This window comes from Sturnira hondurensis, unplaced genomic scaffold, assembly GCF_014824575.4.
Source record: "Sturnira hondurensis isolate 20B ecotype Veracruz unplaced genomic scaffold, ASM1482457v3 Scaffold0017394, whole genome shotgun sequence".
Classification (NCBI taxonomy): domain Eukaryota; kingdom Metazoa; phylum Chordata; class Mammalia; order Chiroptera; family Phyllostomidae; genus Sturnira; species Sturnira hondurensis.
This window is the reverse complement of record NW_028090025.1, coordinates 6,615,770-6,638,648: the sequence shown is the minus strand read 5'-3', so window position 1 is coordinate 6,638,648 and position 22,879 is coordinate 6,615,770. Positions and strand designations below refer to the sequence as shown.

Below are 22,879 nucleotides of genomic sequence, written 5' to 3'. Positions count from 1 at the left end.
CTTGAGGAACAAGTTGTAGTTTTCTGGAGAAGTCACCTTTTATCTCCCAAACCTGCCTGTTGAGTCACAGTAAGAGCTGGAAGAGACTGTTTTCATTTTACAAAGGAGGAAACTGAAATTCAAAGAGGTTAAACCACTCCCGTCGGGTCACACAGTAGGTGGCAGTGGTGGGATGTGAATCTCCCGTCTTTTTGATTTCAGATGTGCGAATATGTAGATGTGCCACCCAGGGGGCCCTTCAAGGAAGGGAGCAGGGGACCCCCAGCTGTCAGCCTCAGCCACATCCTTTCTGGGGAAGCCCACATCAGTGACTGAGTCGAGTTGGGTCTAAAGGCCTGGCCATTTCAGCCCTGTGTGGTCCACTCTGATGGCCCATATTTGCCTCAGGTCTCCCTAGCAGGTTGGCTGACAATTTGTCAGGCCACGACTCAGTCCCACTTCTTTCTCTGCCTTCCCTTCACAAGTGTCGATCCCTAATAAACATCTACTCCAAACTCTGTCTCAGCAACCTCTCCAGAGAACCCGATCTGGAATCACTGATACCAGGGGCGTCTGAGGAAGCAGACGACCCAATGGGGGCCCGGAGCTGGGCAGCTTTCCTCCAGGCTGGAGATCAGTGGCGCGTGCGGAACACGGGCAGCCACTGGCACGGGGTGGTGTCCCATTGTCCGAACTCGCATGGAGTAAACTGGGAAGGTGTCCGGGGGAGGGGAAGCCCTAGCAGGAGTGATGCATCCGGTAGCTGATGAGCATAGCTAGATTGGATGGGGCTACTACAGACACATGAGAAACAGCCGAGGACGAGTAGCAGACACTTGCTCCAGGAGTGAAAGCCAAGAGCCTCTTTGGCCGCAGACGGAGAAGTTCTCATCTCCTGTGGCAGGAGGGCAGACCAAGCCCAGGACTCAGTGTGACCAGACTTCAAAGGCACTTAAGCCCCCAACCACGCCAGTTCGTCGTACTACAGTCAGGGTACTGCTCGGGACCTTGACAATGAAATGGGGCCATCTGGGTCGTACCCTCAAAGATGTTTCCACTTTGGGGAGATTATGAATAACGCAGCTATGACCATATTCATGTCTGAATACTCCCTGTTTTCAATTCTCTGGTGCATACCCAGGCCTGGAATTGCTGGGTCACCTGGTAATTCTATATTAACTTTTGAGAAAGTACCAAACCGTTTTCCAGAATGGCTTTACCATTTCCCATTCTCACCAGCAATGCATGAGTGTGGCAATATTTTCACTTCCCTGTGGGGAACGACCCTCCCCTTTGGCTCACGTGGTTGATGACACCGATGGCCGCCCGTCTCTGCCTGGGCGACTGGCTTCGGAGCCTGTCCCAGCAGCACAGGCCAGAGTGAGTGCTTCCGGGGTGCGCATGCGCCCCAGGCCAGGCCAACGGGGACCGGCTCGGAATCTAGATCAGCCCCTGGCCTTTTGTTCCTTGGATCAATAAATCCACCCATCTTTTTAATTTATTAAGCCAGTTTGAATTGGGTTTCCTGTCACTTGTGACCAAGTAACCACTCTCTGTCAAGATTTGCTTGTGTAAAATCTCTGTCTTGGAGATTTATCTCCTCTGTGTTTTACATTTATCAAGTGTCAGTTCTACACTAGGCACAGTGACAAGATGCTGCTAGAGCTGGGTTCACCCCGAGAGACAAGACTGGGTGAGTGGACTGAGATGCAATCTTGCAGACAGAGGGCAACTTTCAGCGGCAGGTATTATTGTTCCATGACCTCAGAGCTGGGGTGAGAAGAAGCAGAGAACCTGGGTGAAGGCCCACCCACCACAATAAAAGTTCCCGACCTCCCCACTGGAGTGAAAGCCCTTTCCAGCAGGCCTCATGCCTGCGCTGGCATCCCTTTCTTATTGATGCTTATTGAGGCTGCGGTCTGTCTGTCCAGCCTTACTCTCTCAGGGCTAGTCTTCGCTTGCCCCCATGGAGGTGCAGGACAAACTTCACCCAGAGGCTTGGCCCACCTGTGGCTACCAGGCTCCAGAACGGCTCCCAGGACAGCTAGTCTCTGTTCTATACCTCCCTTACCAATTGGAAACGGAAAAAGGACCAAGGAGGGACTAGCAGTTGAGTGCTTGGATCTGGAGTTCCATAGATCTAGGTTTGAAACCCAGCTCTACTGCTTGCTTGCTGTGTGCCCTGGAACAAATCACTTAATTTCTCTGAGCCTTGGCTTCCTCATCCACAAAAAGGAAGTATGAACCATTATTACTTCTAAGATTGATGTGAGGAGTGACGATGTTTTTAATGGTGGTGGTGGTTGGTGATCGCTCATACTGCATGCTAACCATTGCAGCCTCTTTATGTACATTTTTCTAGTTTTGTTTTTCCACACCAACCTTGTGAGTTAAGTATCATTACCCCCATTTTGCAGGTGAATATTCTGAGGGGCCAAGTGGTCACGGCACGTACCTTGGGCTGCACAATTAGTTAAGGGGTGGAGCTAGAGATCAGACCAGGGCATTCAACCTGAGTCCATATGCTACATCAGCTGTACTCCCTTTAATCCTCAGAACAGCTCTGAGACAGAATCTCAGAGAAAATGAATAATTCCCTGTAAGGCCACAGAGCTAGAAAGCAACAAGGCTAGGGTTTGAACTCAGGAGCACAGTCTTCTCACTACTGACCCCCCAGTGCCTCCCCAGGCCCACCTTTGTTCTAGCAGTCAGGATCAGGAGTGCCAGCCTGGGGGAGGGGCTCACACTGTGGTGTGCTGCTGAGCTGACAAAGAAGCACTATCCTTCTGTCGTGCTTCCACCTCTAATGTCTTTTCATCCAAATCATAGGCTGCATGTCAATAACGCACCATTAAATACTATTTAAAACGTATTCACTATGGAGGAGGGCCATGCTCCTTATGTCCCAGAGACCTGACTCACCAGTCTCCTGGCCATCGGTGGCTCCTCTCCAGCGCTGCTGCAAGAGCCCTGGTCGCAGGGGACCCACCACTGGTGGGCAGGTACCACATGTGCACGCAGTCCTCCTCTCCTGGGCCGGCATGGACCCCATCATCTGGCTGGCTCCCAGCCTAGTAGCTGTAGTCATAGGATGAGCCATCGGTCCATTCAAACTGCCCTTCCCGGGGGGGGGGGCGGGGGGGGTCCATCCAGAGGCAAGGAGCAAGCCAAGGAGAGAAAGATTGAGCATTTCAGCGAATTCCCATTCAGGGACAACATTCTGAATGGCACATCTAACAGTGCAGAAGTCCTCACGTGTAACCTGATACACTGCTATGATTGCCACCATTACTAGCTGCCATTTGTTGAGGGCGTAGTATATAGCACGCCAGGTGTTTTACTCATTTTACCCCCACCACCCTACAAAGCAGGCATTATTGCCTCCATTTTACAGATGGGAAAACTGGGGCTCAGACTGGTCTACCCAAATTCACACAGTTAACAAAGCATTATTGCCGGGATTTGAACCCAGCTCTATCTGACTCCAGTTCCCCAGACCCTAACTACTAGATGTTTCTCCCTCCCTCCCTCCCTCCCTAACCTCTCTCCCTTCGTTCCTCTCTTCCTTCCTTCCTTCCTCCCTTCCTCCCTTCCTTTTCTTTCTTTCTCTCTTACTCTTTTGATTACTACACTTTAAAATAAATTTATGAGTGGTTGGAAGTCACCCTTCATCCCTTTGCTTTTTGTCCAAATTTGGGAATTTGATTGGCGTTGCAGTAAATGTGCAAATTGGGGAAGGAACTACATTTTTGCCATGTCTTGGAACAAAGGTCATTTCTTCACTTATTCAACTGTTTAGAAAAGTCTCCCCAAAGCACTGATGATTATGGAGGCCACATCATTCGATGGGAATTCGCTTGCTGCTTCAGAGAGAGACTAAAGCTTGAGGTTCTAGCTTCACCCATTTCCTGGCTCTGCAATCTAGATGTGATGCTGAACCTCTCTGAGCCCCAGTTTCCACACCTAGAAAACAGAGTTAGTATCTCAGAGAGTTATTGTGAAGCTTGAAAGATTAAAGCATGCAAAGGATTTAGCTAGTGCCTGCCTGGGTACGTACGTGTTGTCTAGCCCTGAAAAAGAAGCAGCAGGGGGCGAGCTGACTGACAGCCTCGGTGTCCCGGCCTCTTTGGATCCACCACTGCCTTCCCCGGGAGGCCAGGCTTCCTGCAGGCTGTGCCCAGTCGCTTGCCAGTTACTCTGCATGTCAGAGGTACGAGCGCTGGCCCATTCCTCTCATGGGCATCCTCTGCCTGGGCACTTGCCATGGCCTCGCCAAGACCTTCTCACAACTGTGCTGTCATCTGAGGCTGTTCCTGCCCAGTCCTTCCTTCCCTCTCCTTGCACAGGTCTCAGACCCACATCACTGTCTAAAGACATTCCCTGCCTCCTTGTGCCCCTCCCCTTTTTTCCTTCATAGATGTTTCCCCACACAAATCCCTTAGAAATCTAATCATGTTTTATGTCTGTTTTTTGGATAACCCCAGAGAAACAGAGGCCTTCCCTGACCATCATATCCTCTGTCACAATGTTTATTGAATTCTAACTGGGGCATCTTGGTGTCTGAGTTCTCTCTGCCTGCTGAGCACTGAGCAGCAACCCGGTACATAAGTTCCACATGAAAGGTTGGTTAAACGAAAATGGAATCTTGGCTGGAGCTTCCAAGAGGGCCTGATGGCCATCGCTTCCTCACCTGTCTGTGGCCGTGAGGCCCCATCCAGATGTCAGCTGGGATCCCAGGGACACAGGTGTTCACAAGGTCATACACAAAGACATTCTCCTCCTAGCTGCAAAGGCAAGAAATGCAGCAACATGTTACTTGTTGCCTCCACTCACAGAAATCTGAAAGTGATCCTTGTTAACCTTCCTGGACCAAAGTAAATAGAAGCTATGATGCAATCATGCTGTTGTCTCCTTTTTCTTTCTTAATTAGGTCACCAGATGTGGCTGTCATCTCACGGGCACCTCTGGATTTGATCCATGCCAGCTGAGAGTAAGACTCAGCAACATTATTCACCCTATAGATTTAAATCCACTTCAAAGACGCTAGCAAACAAGCTGGGTTGTATCAGAGATACTATAAAGAGACAAAAAATAAAGATGTGGTACGATTTGGGGGGACAAAGTGTCCTTCAGTCCAACAGGTGTTTGACCTTGGGCCTACCCAGCAGGGTGAGCACTGGCATCCTCAAATGCCACTCACAAGCCACTCTCACAAGCCACTCAGGGCCTTCTATTGCAACGGCTGAACACGCATGCGGGCAGTCACCCACGGGGCAGCCGCCGGTCAGGTTGGCACTATCACCACCTTTGTTCAACAGCTCCTATTTCACTATTTTATTGCATTTTCCCCATATCTGTTGAAAATAAATAGAAAAGAGAAAGGCCCAAGGTGTTATTGCAAGTAATAAGGAGCAGAGATCAAGTGAACTTAATTCAATTGTCGCTTAAAACAAGGATGAAATTAGGTAAGCTGAAAGTATGAGAACCTGGAACTTCAATCAGATGCTCCGTGGACATAAGCTGATTGTGTGCTTAATTACGAAAAAGAAAGGACAAAATGAAAAAGCACGAGGAAAACACCAGAAATATAGAATTCAATTGTGTCTCAAAGACAAGACGTAGTTGGGAATTTTCTCATAGTGTCCATTTTTATGGGAATGAAACCTTACTGGTACCAAATTATTGTTCAGATTCAACTCTTATTCATGTTTCCGGGAAAGTATTCTATGCCAAGTGGAAAACAACCTGTAAAAGAGAGGAAACGGGAGAAAGCGTAAGAGAGGAAGAGAGGGGCGTTAGGGGTTGGGAAGAGTGGAGGAAGTTAAGTTGAGGCAGCAAGAACAGGAGTTGGCCACATATTGCTGGTAAAGCCCTGAATTCGCCCAATATCTTGCTGATGCTCAGTTAACCAGGGTTTAGTCCCCACGCGCCACGAGGCTAGCTGAACTGTCCTTCCCTAGGGCTGGCTACAGGATAATCTTCAGGTGGAGTTACTTTTAAATTTACTCCTGTTTACACAGATCTCACTTTCCTCCATAGGCTGGGAATTCTTGAGAACTTACTTTATCCACTTTTATACGTGCCAGTCCTGGTCTGCTGGCTCTATCGCAGGGGATTTGACCCTTGAAGGTCGCCTTTCCTTGTCGCGTCAGCCACCCTCCAAGTAAGGGGGGCACCCTTGGAGGAGGGGAGGGAGAGGGAGAGAGAAGTCAGGTGTTTCTTTCCCTCTCTGCCTAGGGAGTCACTGGCTGGTGCTGCCTCATCTCAGCGGCTCCAGTGTCCACCAGACTGGCCTGCCCTTCGGCAAAGGCGGAACCAGCTTTCCTATTGTTGCGAATCTCTGGGTTGCCTCACTCTCATCTCTTGGAGTTCTCAGATTCCACCACTTAGGTATGGATTAAATTCTCTCTGTTTTAAGAATCTATAGTGGCTCCTGTTTTCCGGGTCTGACCCTGTATTCCCACTATGTTCTGCAGCACCACCGAGAATACAGCGGGCACTCAATGTATCTGTTGGATAAATAGATGGAAGACTCCTTTGGAAGCTAGGAGAGTGGGCCCGTCTTGTTTTTAACAAAGCTCAGTCACTCTAAAGCATAAATCAGCTGCCTTTCTAACTTCAGTCTCTGGGATTCTTGAAAAACAGAGGCAAGATCGTAAGTTTGTAGTGTGGGTACCAATGGGACATATCACCCCTGGCTTTGAGGAATCCACAGATCAGCGAGGACATCAGAGGTGAAACAGGTCATTAAACTGTGATGAAGAAAGTGCTCTGGGAAAGGAGGGTGATGAAAGCATTTAGGCTGCCACGGAGACGGAGGAGACTTTGGAGAAGTCAGAAGTCAGAGCTGTGTCTTGAAGGTTGAGGAGGTATCTACAATACCTGGAGAAGATATGGATGGGAATTCCCAGCAGGGGGAACAGAATGTGCAAAGGTATGAAGGCATTAAAGGGCTGGACCAGACTAAAGAACTCTGAGATGGTCCGTGCCGCTGGGGCTTAGGAGACAGAGGACCGCAAAGGATGCCTTGGTGGGTTGGCTATGGAATTTGACTGCTCAGGTTCACAGCCAAGCTTCATCACTTTATAGCTGTGTAACTTTGAGCAAGTTATTTGCCTTTTTTTTGAGCCTCAGATTCCATATCTGTAAAATGGAGATATCTACCTAATTTGGTTTGAGGGAGGTTTAATATGATGAGATATCTAAACCCTTAGCAAATAAACATCAGCCATTATTCCTTATATTATGTTCTTTGTAAGTGTATCATGTGAGTTGCATTCTAGGGCCAACCTGTGATAAAGAGCGGGGCACAGCACAGATCGACACTTACAAAGGTGGATCGTACAGCACACTTTTTTGTTCCTCTTACTAAATGCTTTGCTTTCTATTGCCAAGGACAGTTTCGACGAGAAATCGGGCTGGATAAAAGTTAGTTCCAGTTACTAAAGAGAAGCCCACTCACCTGTGTGTGGAGGCCAGTTTGGCAGACTTCCGGCCTATGGAGAATGCAGAACAGCAGAAGTCAGCCTCGGCCCAGGTCTTAGTGAGAGGGAAAAAGCGATAGCAGCGGCCTTTGACCTCCATCCAGAACAGTGGGCCCTGGGAAGCCTGGGGCAGCCCTGGCATAGCTGGGGGCAGACAGGAAACAGACTGGGAGGGAGGCTGGCGGTGCGCACACTGTTTCTACAGCTTACGACATATTTTCAAGAATGAAAGTAAAACATGTTCCATTATGATTAATGCAACTCTACCCCCGAGGTCCAAAAAACATATGCGTATCAACAGTTTACAAAATAAAGTAATATATGCTCATTATAGAACACTTGGAAAATGTCACTACTTTGGTATAGTTTTCTTCCTGTCATGCTTGAATGCAGTAATTTTTAAAAAATAGAATTGTGATTACACGGTATTATTCACACCTGTCAGCATTCTGATTTCTCAAAATTAGAGTAGAAGCATTCCCCCATGTCATTGTAAGTTTTAGTAAACATTGTTTTAAATAGCTCTTGAATAGTCCGCTGAGTGGCCCCTCTAGAATTTATTTAATCATGCCCCTGTTTGTGGGTAATTAGATTGTTTCCCTTTTTAAAAAACAATTACACATTATGCTGAGAGGAACAGCCTTGCACACAAAGCCTTTGCAGCATCTCTCATGATTTCCTGAGGAGAGATTTTTAAGGTTTGCTAAATTGCCTCCTAAAAGCAATTTGTACTGAGAGTGCTCCTCTCACCCTGCCCTTGCAGCACGAGTCCCACGGCTTTAATGGCAACCTTTGTAAACTTTACAAGTGAAAAGTGGTATCTTGTTTCCATTTGCAAGTCTGGGCTCTCTGGTGAGGGGGGACATTTTCCCATGTGTCTATGGACAAATTGCAGCCATCGAGCTCCTGGATTTGTTCTTAATTCTGAAAAGGCATACTGAAAAACCCACGTTTGAGACAACAATTTCTCCCAAGATTTAGTCCCTCTGGAAACCCCTTAGGAGATTTTATATGCACACACACACATATGTATGTGTGTGTGTATATATATATATATATGTATATATGGTATATATGGTTTAAGTATGTATATGGTTTACATATATATGGCATGTATACATATATACACACCATCCTGATGACTGGCTGTGCGAAGGAAGGTGTGCTGAGAACTGTCCTTGGACTAGACCGAGTGGCTAATCCGTGAGGACTGGCAGAGGCCAGTGGTGACATTAGTTAGCCTAAGGTCGGGAGGCCTGAGTCTCAGCCAGCGGCTCTGCACCTGATGTGCTGTGTGATGCTGGTACATCCCTTCCCTTCTCGTCCGTCAAACTGGTTGCTCTTCAGGGTACCTTTTGCAGTACTCAGGGGTGTGGAACCTTTGCCTTTGAAACCACTATAAGAACTGGCTGAGCATGAGTAAAAAGGTAGAAGACAATTTTTTGAGCATTTATGATCATATTAGGGAAACTGGCTTAGACAAGTTGACTCACCCAAGGTTATCCTGCTTGTCAGTGGCAGAATAGGGACTGGACCCCAAGTCTTTGACCTTGAAGTCCGTGTGATGTTTCATCACAGGGAAGTCAACAGGGCTGAGAATGGCTCATCATCTTCTAGCACCCACTGCATAAGCTTGCTCAGCCAACTAATTGGGCCAAAGGGGTTTGGCCCAATGGATTTGGCCCAAGGGCATATATGGATTGCTCTGTAATAGTATGATTATTAATGACTAGCTCAGGGCTTCATAATGGGGGTTGATGTACTTCAGGAGTCCAGTCAATCCCCTGAAATTAAATGCAAAGTTGAAGGTGTGTGTGCGTGTGCGTGCCTCTGTGCATTTTTCGGAAGAAAGGGGCAGTTGCATTGATCAGCAGAGCCAGGCTGTGCAGGCAGGTAGGTTCAAGCCATGCTTCCTGTCAGAGCCATTGGGCTTTTCCATGTGACCCAGACCAGCCCTTTCCCCACCCGGGCAACTGGTCAGTCCTGGTTTTTCCCACCCCTCCTAGTTGGTCCGGGCCAGCTGCCTTTCAATGAGCACCGTTTTCTAAACAGATTCACAGTTGGCTCCTTTAATTCTCCTCTACGTGGCAGAGGGAGAGAGCTGCGCATGAGGTGTGCAGTGGGCTCAGCATCCTCCGCCCGTCCCTGTCCCTCAGAGCTCGGTCTCCTCCTCTCTCAGCGGAGACCATTGGTCTAGGAGGATGTGGCCACGATGCCTGCACGCAGTGTTGGCCAAGAGGGCTGAAGGACCCCGTGGGACGCTGGGTGTTATGGGGATCTTTGTGGGGACTTTCAGGCACTGCCTTCTACACAGAGAGACTCAGCTACTTTGGAGCAGTTTCCCCCTTACCATGAATGAGAAGCAGCAAACTACTTTTACCTTCTTTCCAACCTATGACTTGTAACCGAGGACACTCACTGATTGGTCCAGGGGTTGGCTAGACTAACCAGCAGAGTGTGGTGTTTCTGGTGCTGAACTATTTTCCCCACTCCCGCCCAGCCTATTTCTATTAGAGGTGGGAGGATGAGCCCCACCTAGTGGTCAAACCATTCCAGGTTCCCCGGGGACGGTCCCAGTTTTAAAACGGAAAGTCCCACATCTCAGGCCTCCTTAGTCGGACACCCTGGAGCAGTGGCTTAGGGGCACTTTTGACCCCAGGGACATTGGACAATGCCCAGAGACATTTTTGGTTGTTAAAATTGGGGGTGTGCTATAGACATTCAGTTGGCAGAGACCACGGAGGCTGCTAAACATCCTACAAGGATGGGACAACCCCTCATCCAAAAAGTTTCCAACCCCAAATGTCAATAGAAACCTTGCCTTGGGTGGAAGACAGAACCCTCAAAATATAAAATATTCAGTGCCCAACGCAAAACATCACAGCAGAGATCCACATTTCTCCGCGTGTCTGTATTTTCTTTAACAATAATTAAGCCACAGGGCTCACAACTGATTAAAAGCAGAGTTTGGGTTAGTGCTCTCATTTCGGGGTTAAGCACATTACCACTATAAACCCAGGGCTGCGTAAAGGCCCTGGGGACGTTGCTAGAACCCTGTGCTTACATTTGAGAGTCCAGACCTGGCCAAAGAAGGCTGAAGAAGGGCGGTCTTGCTTTTCCTCCCTGAGCTGGGGGTGAAGTGGACTTCCTTGCCTCCCTCTGGCAATGGGAGGAGGGCTTTGTTTTTGGTTTTGGTTTTGTTTTCCTCCTGGAGGAGTCCCTTTCCCATAAGACGAGCCAGAGTGGGTCCTGCTCTATGAGAGGGCCCCAGTCTCAATTCCTGGCTCCTTTCACACGTGAGCGTGAATTCTTGTTCAGGGCTGGTCCCCAACCCCTACTCAGGTCAATGTCCATTGTAACTATCACTCTCCCCAATGCCTGGCACATAGTAGGTACACAATAACTAGTTTTGAATGACTGAATACGTGCTAGGAAACCACCCACTTTCTTTGGGGCAACTGCCCCCTTTTGGGGACACTGGTGGGAAGGGTGTGCGCACCATCCCTGTGTCCCGACTCTAGGATGGCATGGTGCCTGGACTGTTCTCCCTGAGCACTGAAGGCTGCTTGATGACCCTGGTTTTTCCGATTATTTAGTGTGATAATAGCTGGGAAGGGCAGAATCAGCATCACCAGGGAGCTCATTAGCGGTGTCCAATCTCAGCACTCTTGCCTCAAACCCACAGAGTCAGAATGTGCCTATTTACAAGACTCCCAAGGCCCCGGTGCGGCAAAGTCTGGGAGCACTGGTCTACAGTGTGCCAGACCGACAGACAGAACCTGGAGAATCAACACTCGTCCACTCATTCGTTCACTTACTCCCCAAGTCAGCCTGGTCCAGGAAGACTAAATGACTATTTAAATGATTAGGGGAGCTGGGAAGGAAGGGAGGGGAGGATCTTAGCTCCCAGAAAAAGCTCCAAGACTTCTCCAGGGTCCTAAAGCCTGACCTCTACTTTAAAAGCAAGTCCCCATGAGGAAAACAATCTCCCCGAAGTTTGGCCCCACATTGCTCCTTACACCCTCTCCTCCTCACCCCTGATCCCTTTGATTTTTCTGCACTAAGCAAATCATAGTTACGGATGCCTGGGGTGAAACACACCAGAAAATGGGGCTGTGACAGGTCACTGCTCAATTACTCCCCATTCCACCTGGGCGGGCCAAGGCCTTTAACTGGGAGGTCCAGAAGGCCAAAAGGAGCCTCACAATCCCACTGGGGTGGTAATGAGTTCCCCGCTGCCCAGTACACCCCGGCCCCCAAACCCACTTTTCCTCCGGGATGTTAGAAACTGGGAGTAGGGGGATCCCAGGACCACCTTTCATCAACCGAAACGCCAAAGTAGCTTTGCTAACCTCTGCTCCCTTGTGAAGACATTTCTGTAGTTGTACAGCTTGACAGGTAGTGATGGCAACAGAATAACCAGGGCCAACCCTACTGGGCTTTCACCTGAACTAGGTGTTGTCAAGTGCTTGGTACTTACCAGCTTATTTGATATTCACACATCCTCTGATGTGGGTCATCCTGAGTTTACAGACAGAGAAACCACAAGCACAGAGAGGCTGAGTGACATGCCCAAGGCCACACAGCTCCTAAGTGGCAGAGCTGAGTTATGAAGCCAAGCTGTCTGGCTCCAGATCTAATTTAGAGAGTCCTTACGTCTCAGTCTTGATCGGCTGGAGCTGCATGCTGGAGGTCCAGCGTGGCGAACTACACAGAGGTGGCTCCTAACCTCATGTCTATGGACACTGACACTGACAAAAAGAAGCACAGACGTGAAGATGTCACTAATATGTAATTTGTGGATGTATGTCATGCAGGCAAAAACTTGAGGGAGCAGCCCCCAAGTTATTTTGGAAGCTAGTTATTTGTGTGCCCCTTTCCTCTTCCTAGTTGAACTGGTGGTTGCCCTGCACTTGTCTTCAAGGAGCTCCCAGGGGATTATAACAGGGCACCAGGACCACCTATGAGTGACACATAACCCCCATTTGGAGATCAGGGAGGCTTCCTGGAGGTGAGGATGTCTCAGCTGGGACCTGAAGAATCAGAGAATGAGTGTTCCAGGTAGCAGAGCAGTATGTGCAAAGGCCCAAAGTTACATGAGAGATTAAAGCGCTTGGCGAATTGCAAATAAGATCCTGAGGTGTGGAGGGAGGATGGGTGGGGGTAGGGATGGGAGCAGGCAAAAGAAGAGGCTCAGGAGGTGACAAAGACAGGGCAGGGAAAAGGAATGTACAAAGGAGCTTGTTGCTCCGGAAACCAGGCTGCCAAAGTACAAGGCCCTTTACTTCACCTAACAGCACCAAAGGCCCCCAGCTTCTCTGGGCTGGAATGGGGTCAAAACCCTTGGAACCACCGAGCTTATTAAGGAAAGAACACACCAGTAGAGTTCAAGGCTCATTTTCTCTCTCTTTCTCCCTCTCACTCTGTCTTTCTCTCTTTAAAAGAATAAATTGTCACCTTCCCACTCAAACTGGCTTCTTGCTGGGCTGGCCCCAATCCAGCCACCCACAAACTCACTACCCTGCTGCCTCCTGCCCAGATCAGCCTTGGGAGCCAGCCAGGAGAGGAGGAGGAGGCTCTGGGAGTCACATTTGGGTGGGTCCCTACACCCCTACACTACTGGACCCCAGATGTCCCAGAGGGTCAGGAGGAAGTGTCTCCCAGTGTGGCCACTAGGAGAGCTCAGTCACTTTCATCACCTTTGGTTCCCACTGCCTCCCTGGTCCGAATGTCCCATGGCCAACCCATCCTGCTTCCCAGTGAGCCCTGGCTCTGATGAGCAGAACTGGTGGTCCTGTTAGTGTGGGTAGCTAAGTATTAACGAAGAAAGGGAGCAAAGGTAAACACGGGGGAGCCTAATCAACTGGGGAGCTGAATTGGACACAGCCTGCTTCACTAGGAAGTTGCAGCGTGCATGGGCTTCCCAGGGGACCCAGCCCCAAAGCAGGCTGGAAGGGGGAGTAAAAACAGCAGGGGAAATTCCCATACTGGGCACCTGCACCGTAGGGATCAAAATGGTGACCACAAGGGCCTGTCAGTCAAGCCTGGGAAAAGGAACAATCGGATTAGATAAGGGACACAGAATTCTGGAAGATCTAGGAAATTGAGTGGTGAGAAGGAGGACCCAAAACCAGCCCGCGAAAGACTGGGAAGTTGATTGGTTAGTTTGAAAGTGGGCCTGGTCCTTCCGATGCCTAAAATAATATAATCAGCCTAACAACAGGGCTTGTTCTCTCTCCCTCTCTCTCTCTCTCTTTCTCTCTCTCTGTAAAATGCACTCGCCCCATTCATTTGTGCATTCTCTCTCCATAGCTGCCATATGGGCCTAGCAGCTGTGGCTTGGCCTCGGGGACTCCAAGTGTGGGCCTGGGCACAGGGCCAGCTGCCAGCCACCTGAAGCACAGCCAGGAACAGATTAAGCTAGTGGATGGGGACAAACACTGAACTGGACTAGGCTTTAACATGGATTGAACTGATGGCACAGGATCTCTGGACACTGCCCCTGTTCCTGGACCTGATGAAAACAAGGCTGGACTTTTTCCACAGCGGGTTGGCTGAAGATGAGACGTCAGGAGCCTGGGAGCAGCCATTTATCTCAACCCAAATAGACCTTTCCACTAAACCTCGTCCTCCCCTGTGGACCCTGGAAATGCTTCCCTTGTAACGCTGCAAGGACCCCATTTCTACAGCAGCCGTCCCACGGCTCTCGTGCCTGAGCTCTGCTTTTCCTTCTCGAGGCTGCTTTTGTAGCCACATGATACAGGAGAAATGGCTCCTCCTAACTCCTTATAGTGCTAATAATGATATCTTAAGTAAATGGATGATTTTGTGTTGGGCCGCATTCACAGCCATCCTAGGCTGCATGCGGCCTGTGGGCCGCAGGCTGGACACCCCAGAATCTGCTCAGGCTCCATCTGGGCTTTCTGCTGCTGGGCTGGGAGCCTGGGGAGCGGTAGAACTACCGCTTGGATGGATGATGACCTCGGTTGGGTCATCTGGCCTCTGTAGGCCTCAGTTTCCACAGTTGTAATATAAAAGGTTTGGGCTGCCCTGACTGGTGTAACTCAGTGGATTGAGCGCAGGCCTGCACACTCAAAGGTCGCTGGTTTGATTCCCAGTCAGGGCACATGCCTGGGTTGTGGGCCAGGTCCCCCAGTAGGGGGCATGCAAGAGGCAACCACACATTGATGTTTCTCTCTCTTTCTCTCTCCCTTCCCCTCTCTCTAAAAATAAATAAATGAAACTTTTTTTAAAAAATAAAAGGTTTGGGCCGAACAGATTTCTAGGATTCTTCCTTCCAACTTTTTCCAAGTGCAGCTCTGAGATCTCTAAGTTTGCTGGGTTAGAGGCGATCTCAGCCCTACCTACAAGGGGGTGAAGGTGAGGTGTGGGGAAAGATGTCTGAAGTTCTTTTCTTGGAGGCTTTATGTTACAACAGAAAACTGTTGTCTGCCCAGTGCTATCACACCACCACCAGTCACGGCAGAAGTGGTCATAGCACTAACTCTCATTTTTCAAGAGCTTAGCACGTGTTAAGTACTTTACTTGCATGATTTCATTGAAGGTCCCCGAAATATTTGGTAAGAAACATTATTATCCCCACTTCCCAGGGGGGGACACTTGAAGCCCAGAGGGACGTCTCATGGGTACAAGCTAGTGGGAGAGAAGGCCCCTAGCCGCTCCAACCCTCAAACTCAGCCCCAGCCCCTCCCACACACGCTGGGTAGAAAGGCAAGACCTCGGAATATACAAGGCAGCCTTCCATGATATTTTGTCCAACTTCTCTCCTACTTGCCCATTGCACAGGTGAGGAAACTGAGCCACAAGAGCAAGAATGCAGAAACACTGTTACGGGCTGAATGTGTCGCTCCTAACTCGTATGTGGAAGCGTTAACCCCTGCCACAATGTACTGGTATCTGGAGGTGGGGTCTTTGAAAGGCATGTAGGGTCATACGACAAACCGGACCTGACTAACACAGACACTCAGAGTTTATGACAGAACCTAAGACCCTGAGGCTTGCCCAAACGAACTGAAACCACCCCCCACCCCTCACCACTAAGACTGCCAAATTGGGGGCGGAGGGGAGTATGCCTAGTTAAATTTGAATTTCAGATAAATAACAAATCATTTTTAGCATAAATAGATCCCATGCAATACTTGAGACATACTTATACTAAAAATGATTTATTATTTATCTGAAATTCAAAATTTACCAGTATTTTATCTGGCAACCCTATCACCTTATTGTTTAGATTACACCAACTTCATAACAGTCCAATAACGCTTTATTGGGTGTTTACTTTAATGGGGATATAAATAGTCTATCTGCCATAGAGTTATCGTAAGGATTAAATAAATTTATTAATGGAAAGTGTTGAAAACAGCACTGGCACACGATGTGGGCTATATAAATCATACTTGTTGTTACTGATATTATTATCATATCTTTTTTAAACTACGTTTGGAAAGAACCCTCCTGAGGGAGGTGACAGGCAAGATCCTCAGCAACGAGGAGACTGAAGGATTCAGGACTCTTCCTACCCAAACAGGGTTGCCTGAGTCAGCACCCCTGCCTCCCCATTGTGAAGGGGAAGAAATCAAGCCCATCTGAAGCCCTGGGTCCTCTAAGTGGACAGAGAACAGACTGGAAGGCCATATGCCCGAGGCTGGTGGGTCCCAGGTCTTGGGAATGCTCCATAAAAGTTGCAGAGCTGAGCGTTGCTGGGCCAGGCTCCAGGGAGCTGCTTGAGGGACGAGGGACAGGACGACTATGTCCCCCTCCATGCCCAACCCCTGGTGGCACAGCAGCAGTCCTGAAAGCTCCTGGGAACAGCGGTCACAGCCCAGGTGGGGGTGGGGAGCCCAGATGCCAAATTCCTGACCAAGTACCATTTTCAGATCTTCCTACAGCACCAGCACTGCACCGTGCGCTTTCCCCACTTTACCATGTCTCTGGCGCAGTGGCCCCGGGGGTGTCACTGCGCAACATTTTCCAAAGCAAGCTGAGGCTCAGCAAGGTTAGGAAACTTACACCACTGAGCTTTTAAGATGCTGAGCTGGGATTTAAAATCAGAACTCTTTGGGTCTGGCCCCAGGACAATGCCTAGGAGCTGGAGGGAGGGGAGCTGGAGGGCTGTTAGGAGGCTCAGCTTAGGCCCCCAACATTCCTCAGGGCAGGCAGGCCTGCACGCAGTCCAGGCAGCCAGACTCTGGTAGAACGAATCTCAAGTACCTATGGGTGTCCTCCTCTCTACCTGCTCCCAGCCGTGGCCCCTGTGCTTACCTGGGCTGATACTGATGTCCGCTTGTGGAAAGGCCTGTGCAGAGAGGAGGGTCATGGTGGCCAAGGCCCACAGCTCCCACCTCTGCATCCTGGGCCCCAAGAAGTCCATGTCTTGGCCTGAGTGTACTTCGGTCTGGGTCCGACTGGCTCTCCTGGGCACAGACGGGTACTGCAAGGAGCTCAGGAGCAACTGGGTAGACCCCAATCTCCTCCTCCTGCCCTCCCTTCTCTCTGCACCACTGGAGACAGCTCAGAATGACAGCTTGAAAGTTGTCCTGGGCCAGCCCCCGTAGGAGAGCCAGGAGAACCAGCAGTCCTGCTTCTGAGCTGCCTTGTAGCCCTGGGTGTGCACCCATTTCTGAGACTCAGCTTCCTCTTCTGTAAGATGGGGTAATAACAGAGCTCCAATCACAGCCTGCTACGGGAGATAAACCATCTCTGCTTCTCAGAGAAAATATAATCCAGAAGGTAAAAATAAAAGTTACCATAGAGCACGGAAGTCTCTTTGGCTAAAGCCAGCTCACTCATGGATGTCAGTTGTTTGGTCCATGTCATGTTTTAAAATTTTTTTAAAAATTGTTGTCAAGGTATAAAATCAAGAGATTTTAGGGATAAGTCCAGATTTCTGCCTTCTGTTGAAAATCTGAAGATCAGATAAGACTTAGTCCTCATTTGTATTGAGCCACAGAAACAGCTGTGCAGAGCTGGGAAAGGGCACCCTCTGCAGGCAGGGCCTGTGGACCTGGGCTCAGCTGGACCCCGCCCTGTAGGTCTGGCCCCAAAGCACTGCCTGCTATGGAGGAAGCTCAGAGGAAGGGCAGGTGGGTTGGTTCCCTTCAGAGTCTCTTGGAGGTTAAAGAAGGCTCAGATAGATGGTTCTTGGCACAAAATAAGTGTCGACAAAGAGAAGCAAACGTCATTAATAAATAGTTTTAGTGTGTCGTTTGCTCAGACTTATACATCTTTAAATCCATGGGTGTTTCATTGGGATCTCATTGCTTGTATGGAGAATTCAAATGGCTAAAAACCAGTGTTTCGCCCATGCTGGCCGGTGTGGCTAAGTGGGTTGGAGCATCCTCCTGTACACAAAAAGGTCTCAGGTTTGCCTGGGTTGTGGGTTCGGTCCCCGGCTGGCATGCCTATGAGAGGCAACTGATTGATGTTTCTCTTTCTCTCTCTTTGCCTTCCTTTCTCTCTAGAACACACACACACATATAAAACATTAACTATTTAACACATATTTTAGTGACAGGTTTACATAAAGCACTCCCTTAAATTAAGAAAAAAAAAAAAGAAAAGACCTGTCTTTTTCTGAGTTTGTACGTCCTCTGGCAAGTCGCTTTGGCTCTCTGAGCCTCGGTTTCCTCCTTTATAAAATAGAGCATAGGAACTATACCAACCTCACAAAGAGTAAATGAAATAATCTGTTTATAATACTTAGCACACATGCTGGTGAGTAGCGGATGTTCAATAAATGACAGCAGCGTTTGCTACGATTCTCTCTGATCCAGTGCAAGCCTTTTTCTGGCTCCCGAGCACTGCCCACCCCGCAGTGCCCCTTCCTTTCCTGAAACGCACTCCCAGGTGCCTCGGCACTTTGTGCAGCGGGCATGCCCGGCGAGGACTTGAACGTAGCCCAGCCACTCCTTTCCTCCCTGGAACACTCGCAGGTCCGCCTGCAGGAAATAACTTGACCTCTCCCCCCACGCAGGGTGCATTGTCCTGCTGGCCCTGCGGCTGGGAGCCTGCCTGCCAAGGCCTGACTCGGGCCATCGGCACGGCCCAGGCCCCGTTTCAGCGGGCAGCATGCCTCCTGTCACCCGTCACCTTAAAACTTCGTGCTGGTGCACATTTATTATTTAGGAACAATAAACATTGATTCTGTAAGTGATGTGCATGTGTTATCTACTGCACTACTATATCACGTCTGTTATAAAACACCTTTCCCCCAAATTGACATTTTTAAAAGTCGATACCTGATGTAAACAGAGAAGAAAGTTGGGACAGTTCCTCCTCACTCCCCATCAGTGACTGTGCTCTACTCTGGGGGTCCTGCCTTCATGGAGCCCACTCTCTGAGTGGGAATGAACAGGGCGGGAGGAGAGTAGTCAGATAGACACGGGCCACTGGGAGTCCTTCCGAAACGTGAAGACTCCTCTGATTTCGCAAATAACCCCCTTAAATCATCTGTGTTGGTGTGTGATGGCTGAAGGCTTAGTGACTGGGTTCCTGGCCCCTCTCTGGATGCAAACACACAGTATCTGTTACATGCTCAACCCCAGGTGTCTGTGGACCAGCAGCATCAGCATCGCCTGGGAGCAGGTTAAACACGCAGGCTCTCAGGCCCCAAACCAGACCTGCTCTGTCAGAATCTGCTTTGTGACTAGGTTCCAGGGGGGTCACAGGTACACTAATGTTTATGAAGTATTGCTCCAGAGAGGGGTAGGCAAGCTTTTAAAATAAATTCTATTTTTAAATCCTCATCGAAGGGGTGTTTTTAAAAAGATTCTATCTATTTATTTTCAAGAGGGGAAGGGAGGGAGAAAGAGAGGGAGAGAAACATCAGTATGTGGTTGTCTCTCACGCGCCCTCCCACTGTGGGGGACCTGGCCCACAACCCAGGCATGTGCCCTGACTGGGAATCAAACCAGTGACCCTTTGGTTTGCAGGCTGGAGCTCAATCCACTGAGCCACTCCAGCCAGGGCCCAAGGATTTTTTTTTATTATTTTAAAGACAGAGGAAGGTGGGGGAGAGAGAGACAGACAGACAGACAGATACCGATGTAAGAGAGAAATATCGGTTGCCTCCTGTAAGCTCCCCAATCAGGGATTGAACCCACAGCCTAGGGATGTGCTCTGACGGGAATCAAATCCACAGGTTTTTGGTGTACAGGATGATGCTCCAACCAACTGACCCCTTGGCCAGAGCTAAATTCTATGTTTTAATAAAATCGCATGTATTTAAGGTGTGCAGCAGGATTTGCTATACATGTATATAGTGAAATGATACTACAGTCCAACTGATTAGCATGTCATCTCCTCGTGTGGTTCCCTTTCTTCTGTGATGAGAGCACCTGAAATCCAGTCTCAGCAAACTGCCAGCATTCAGTACAGTGCTAGCAACTACGGTCACCTGCTGTGCGTTAGGTATCTTATTCTCCATTAGATAGCTTATTCATCACATATAACTGCCACTGAAACTTCTTCTGTAAAGAACCACGTAGTAAATATTTTGGGCTTTGCAAGCCTTACAGTCTCCGTCACAACTGTCCAGCTTGGCCAGGAACCATAGGAAAGGGCCTGGCTGGGCTCTAATAAAACTTTACAAAAATAAGCAGAAGGCGGGATTTGGCCCATGAGCCATAATTTGCTGACCCCTGCTTTAGACCTCAAATTTACTGGCCAGAAAGTAGACGATTTCTTCAGCGTGTGTTTTCTGGCTTCCTAAAGTTGCATTTACCCTGTGATGGCATTATCTGCCTTCCCCCCTTACACACACACACACACACACACACACACACACACACTCACTCGTATCTGCACTGGGCTAATGATGGCCTTGGGGTTCGGTGATGATCTGTTTCTATCTACCTAATTATCCATCATCGCCTTTAATTTCCTAGCTCTTTAAAAACATTTTTCATTGACCAATAAAACGAAGCCCGCTGCGCCCTCACCACCATTATAAAAGGGACAATAGAGACTGGTTCATTCATGGCTTTCAATTCTGGCAAATCCCAGCTCAAATTCCAGATCTGCTGCTCTGTGACCACACACTGATAATTTAATCCCTTTAAGCCTCAGCTGCCTTATCTGCAAAATGGGAACAAATCTATACTTCCCTCACACGAGTACCTAGAACAATCCCTGACACACATGAAGGCTCAGATCAGCAAGGAACCCTCAAAAGTACTGCATAGGAAGGCATGACACTGAGCAGCAAAACAACTTCCCAAAGGATAACCCTGCCAGCCTTTAGGCCACAGGTGGCAAACACAAGGCCCAAGGGCCGAATCGGCCCCCACTCTGTTCTATCCGGCCTGGCACCGTTTCTACCCGGTGGCAGCACGGAGCTCTCACTTAACTGTTAAGTAGTACTTACATTTGTACAGTCCTAAAATTACATTCGGCCTCTTAAGGCAACTGCAAGGCTGATGTGGCCCCTGGTGACAATGAGTTTGACACCCCTGCTTTAGGACAATGCCTTCCAGTCTTTTTTCTTGGCATCCATTTTTAGTTTTCACACAGCGGTGATCATTCCCGAGTTACTTTAAATAGTATTTCTGAACATGGAAACGAGCAGGAATCCCATTGGCCATGGAAGACAGTCCACCCAGAAAGAAAAAGAATCTTTTCTCTGTGCCTTGCAGTGATTCCCAGCTGTCTGGGAGTGAAATATCCGTGCCCAAGATAGCTGTTCCTGGTGCCCTGGGACCCATCGCATCTGAGCAGGGCTGGGCAGAGGTCAGAGCTTCTGTCAAGTACCCCGGGCTGGACCGGAATCCTGAGGGGCTCTGCAGCCCCAGGAGATGAGAGGACCCAAGGATTGGCCCTGGGAAATTGACAAGGCTTTTAAACTTCATGCCACCACTCCTACCCGAACTCCTTTGGAACTGGGGTCCCGGCTCCCCAAAGACGGTGTGTAGGTGGCCTGTGCATCTCCCTTCCCATCTCCTAGCTGAGGAGGAGGATGCTAATTAAAATGAGTAGGTAGCCCACAGCAGGGCACCTTGGGCCCAGGTTTCTATAGAAACCAAGTCATTCCTTCACCTTTCAACACATTTTCCCCGACAGACTCTAGCCTTGGAGATGTGGCTGGCTCTGACACCTGTCCTTCCCATCCCGTTCGTCAGCCAGCGCCACTGCCTGCTGCGTGCTGAGGCGGAGCAGCCTTCCAGGGCCGGGCGTTAAAACTCGGCAGGCATCGTTGTGGCTAATCCTCGTGTCAGCTGGCAACGGTATGGGCCAAGAATGGTTCTCCACACCAGCTCTGGACTAGCGACCTAGGGCTGCCACAACAAAAATAGCAGACTCGGTGGCTTAAAAAACGGAAATCCATTCTCTCAGTCCCAGAGGTCAGAAGTCCGAAATCAAGGCCTTGGCAGAGACAGAGCTGTTCCAGGCCTTTCTCCTTGGCTTGTGGATGGCCATCTCCTCCCTGTGTCTCTTTGCATCACCTTCCCTGTGTGCATCTGTTGGTGTCTGTGTCCTGACTTCCCATTTTTATAAGGACACCGGTCATATTGGATTAGGGCTCACCCGAATGACCTCACCTCAACTTGATGACCTCTGTAAAGTCCCTGTCTCTAAATAAGGTCACATTTTGAAGTCCTGGGGGTTAGGACACAAACATACCTTTAAAAATATATATTTACTTATTTATTTATTTTTAGAGAGAAGGGAAGAGAGGGAGAGAAACATCAATGTGCAAGAGATACATCAATCAGTTGCCTCTCACACACCCCCAACTGGGGACCTGGCCTGCAACCCAGGCATGTGCCCTGACTGGGAATCAAACTGGTGACCCTTCAGTTTACAGGCCAGCGCTCAATCCACTGAGCCACACCAGCCAGAGCAAACATACCCTTTTTAAGGGAACACAATGCCACCCAAAACAGGCTCTAGAGTCGAGACAGGCCTGGGCTGGCATTCTAGCTCTCACTTACTGGCCTTGGCTTCCTCCTTTGTTGAGAGAGGAATACCATCTCCCACGGGGGTTGCTGTGTGAGGACTAAAGGAGACATTTGGCACTCCATCTGCTGTTAGCCGGCCCTCTTGTCATTGTCAAGAGCAGAGGATGGGCATGCTCCACCTCACAGTCCACAGTCCACCCGAGTCCCCCTGTGGCTGTGGTGGACCCGGCCATGCACACACACACTTACCTGATTCAGCATGTGTACCCCGCTCTCTGCCTGGGGATTTCTCATCACTGTAGAAACTTGCTCAGTCCACACAGGACAGTCCAAAGTGCCAAACATTCAGTGCCTCCTGGGGCAACCCTCCAGACCCAAGGGCTAGGGTCAGTAGTTAAATACTTCGGCTTCCCTGAAGTAATTCTCATGTGTTCTCCATGGGTCCCAGCATGACTGAGCCTCCACTGCCCACAGGGGTAGTTAATGCAGCCTCCATCT

At 49.3% G+C, this 22,879-nt stretch overlaps 1 protein-coding gene across 1 annotated transcript; it reads right to left on the bottom strand.

The window, feature by feature from the left end:
• Nucleotides 1-1,615: 1,615 nt before the first annotated feature.
• On the bottom strand, nt 1,616-16,836 carry CLEC19A (C-type lectin domain containing 19A). Its single transcript, XM_037067736.1, is given in 5 exon segments — nt 1,616-1,749; nt 2,969-3,102; nt 4,671-4,763; nt 7,442-7,607; nt 16,749-16,836. Coding segments are annotated over 5 exon segments (615 nt in total).
• Nucleotides 16,837-22,879: the final 6,043 nt, after the last annotated feature.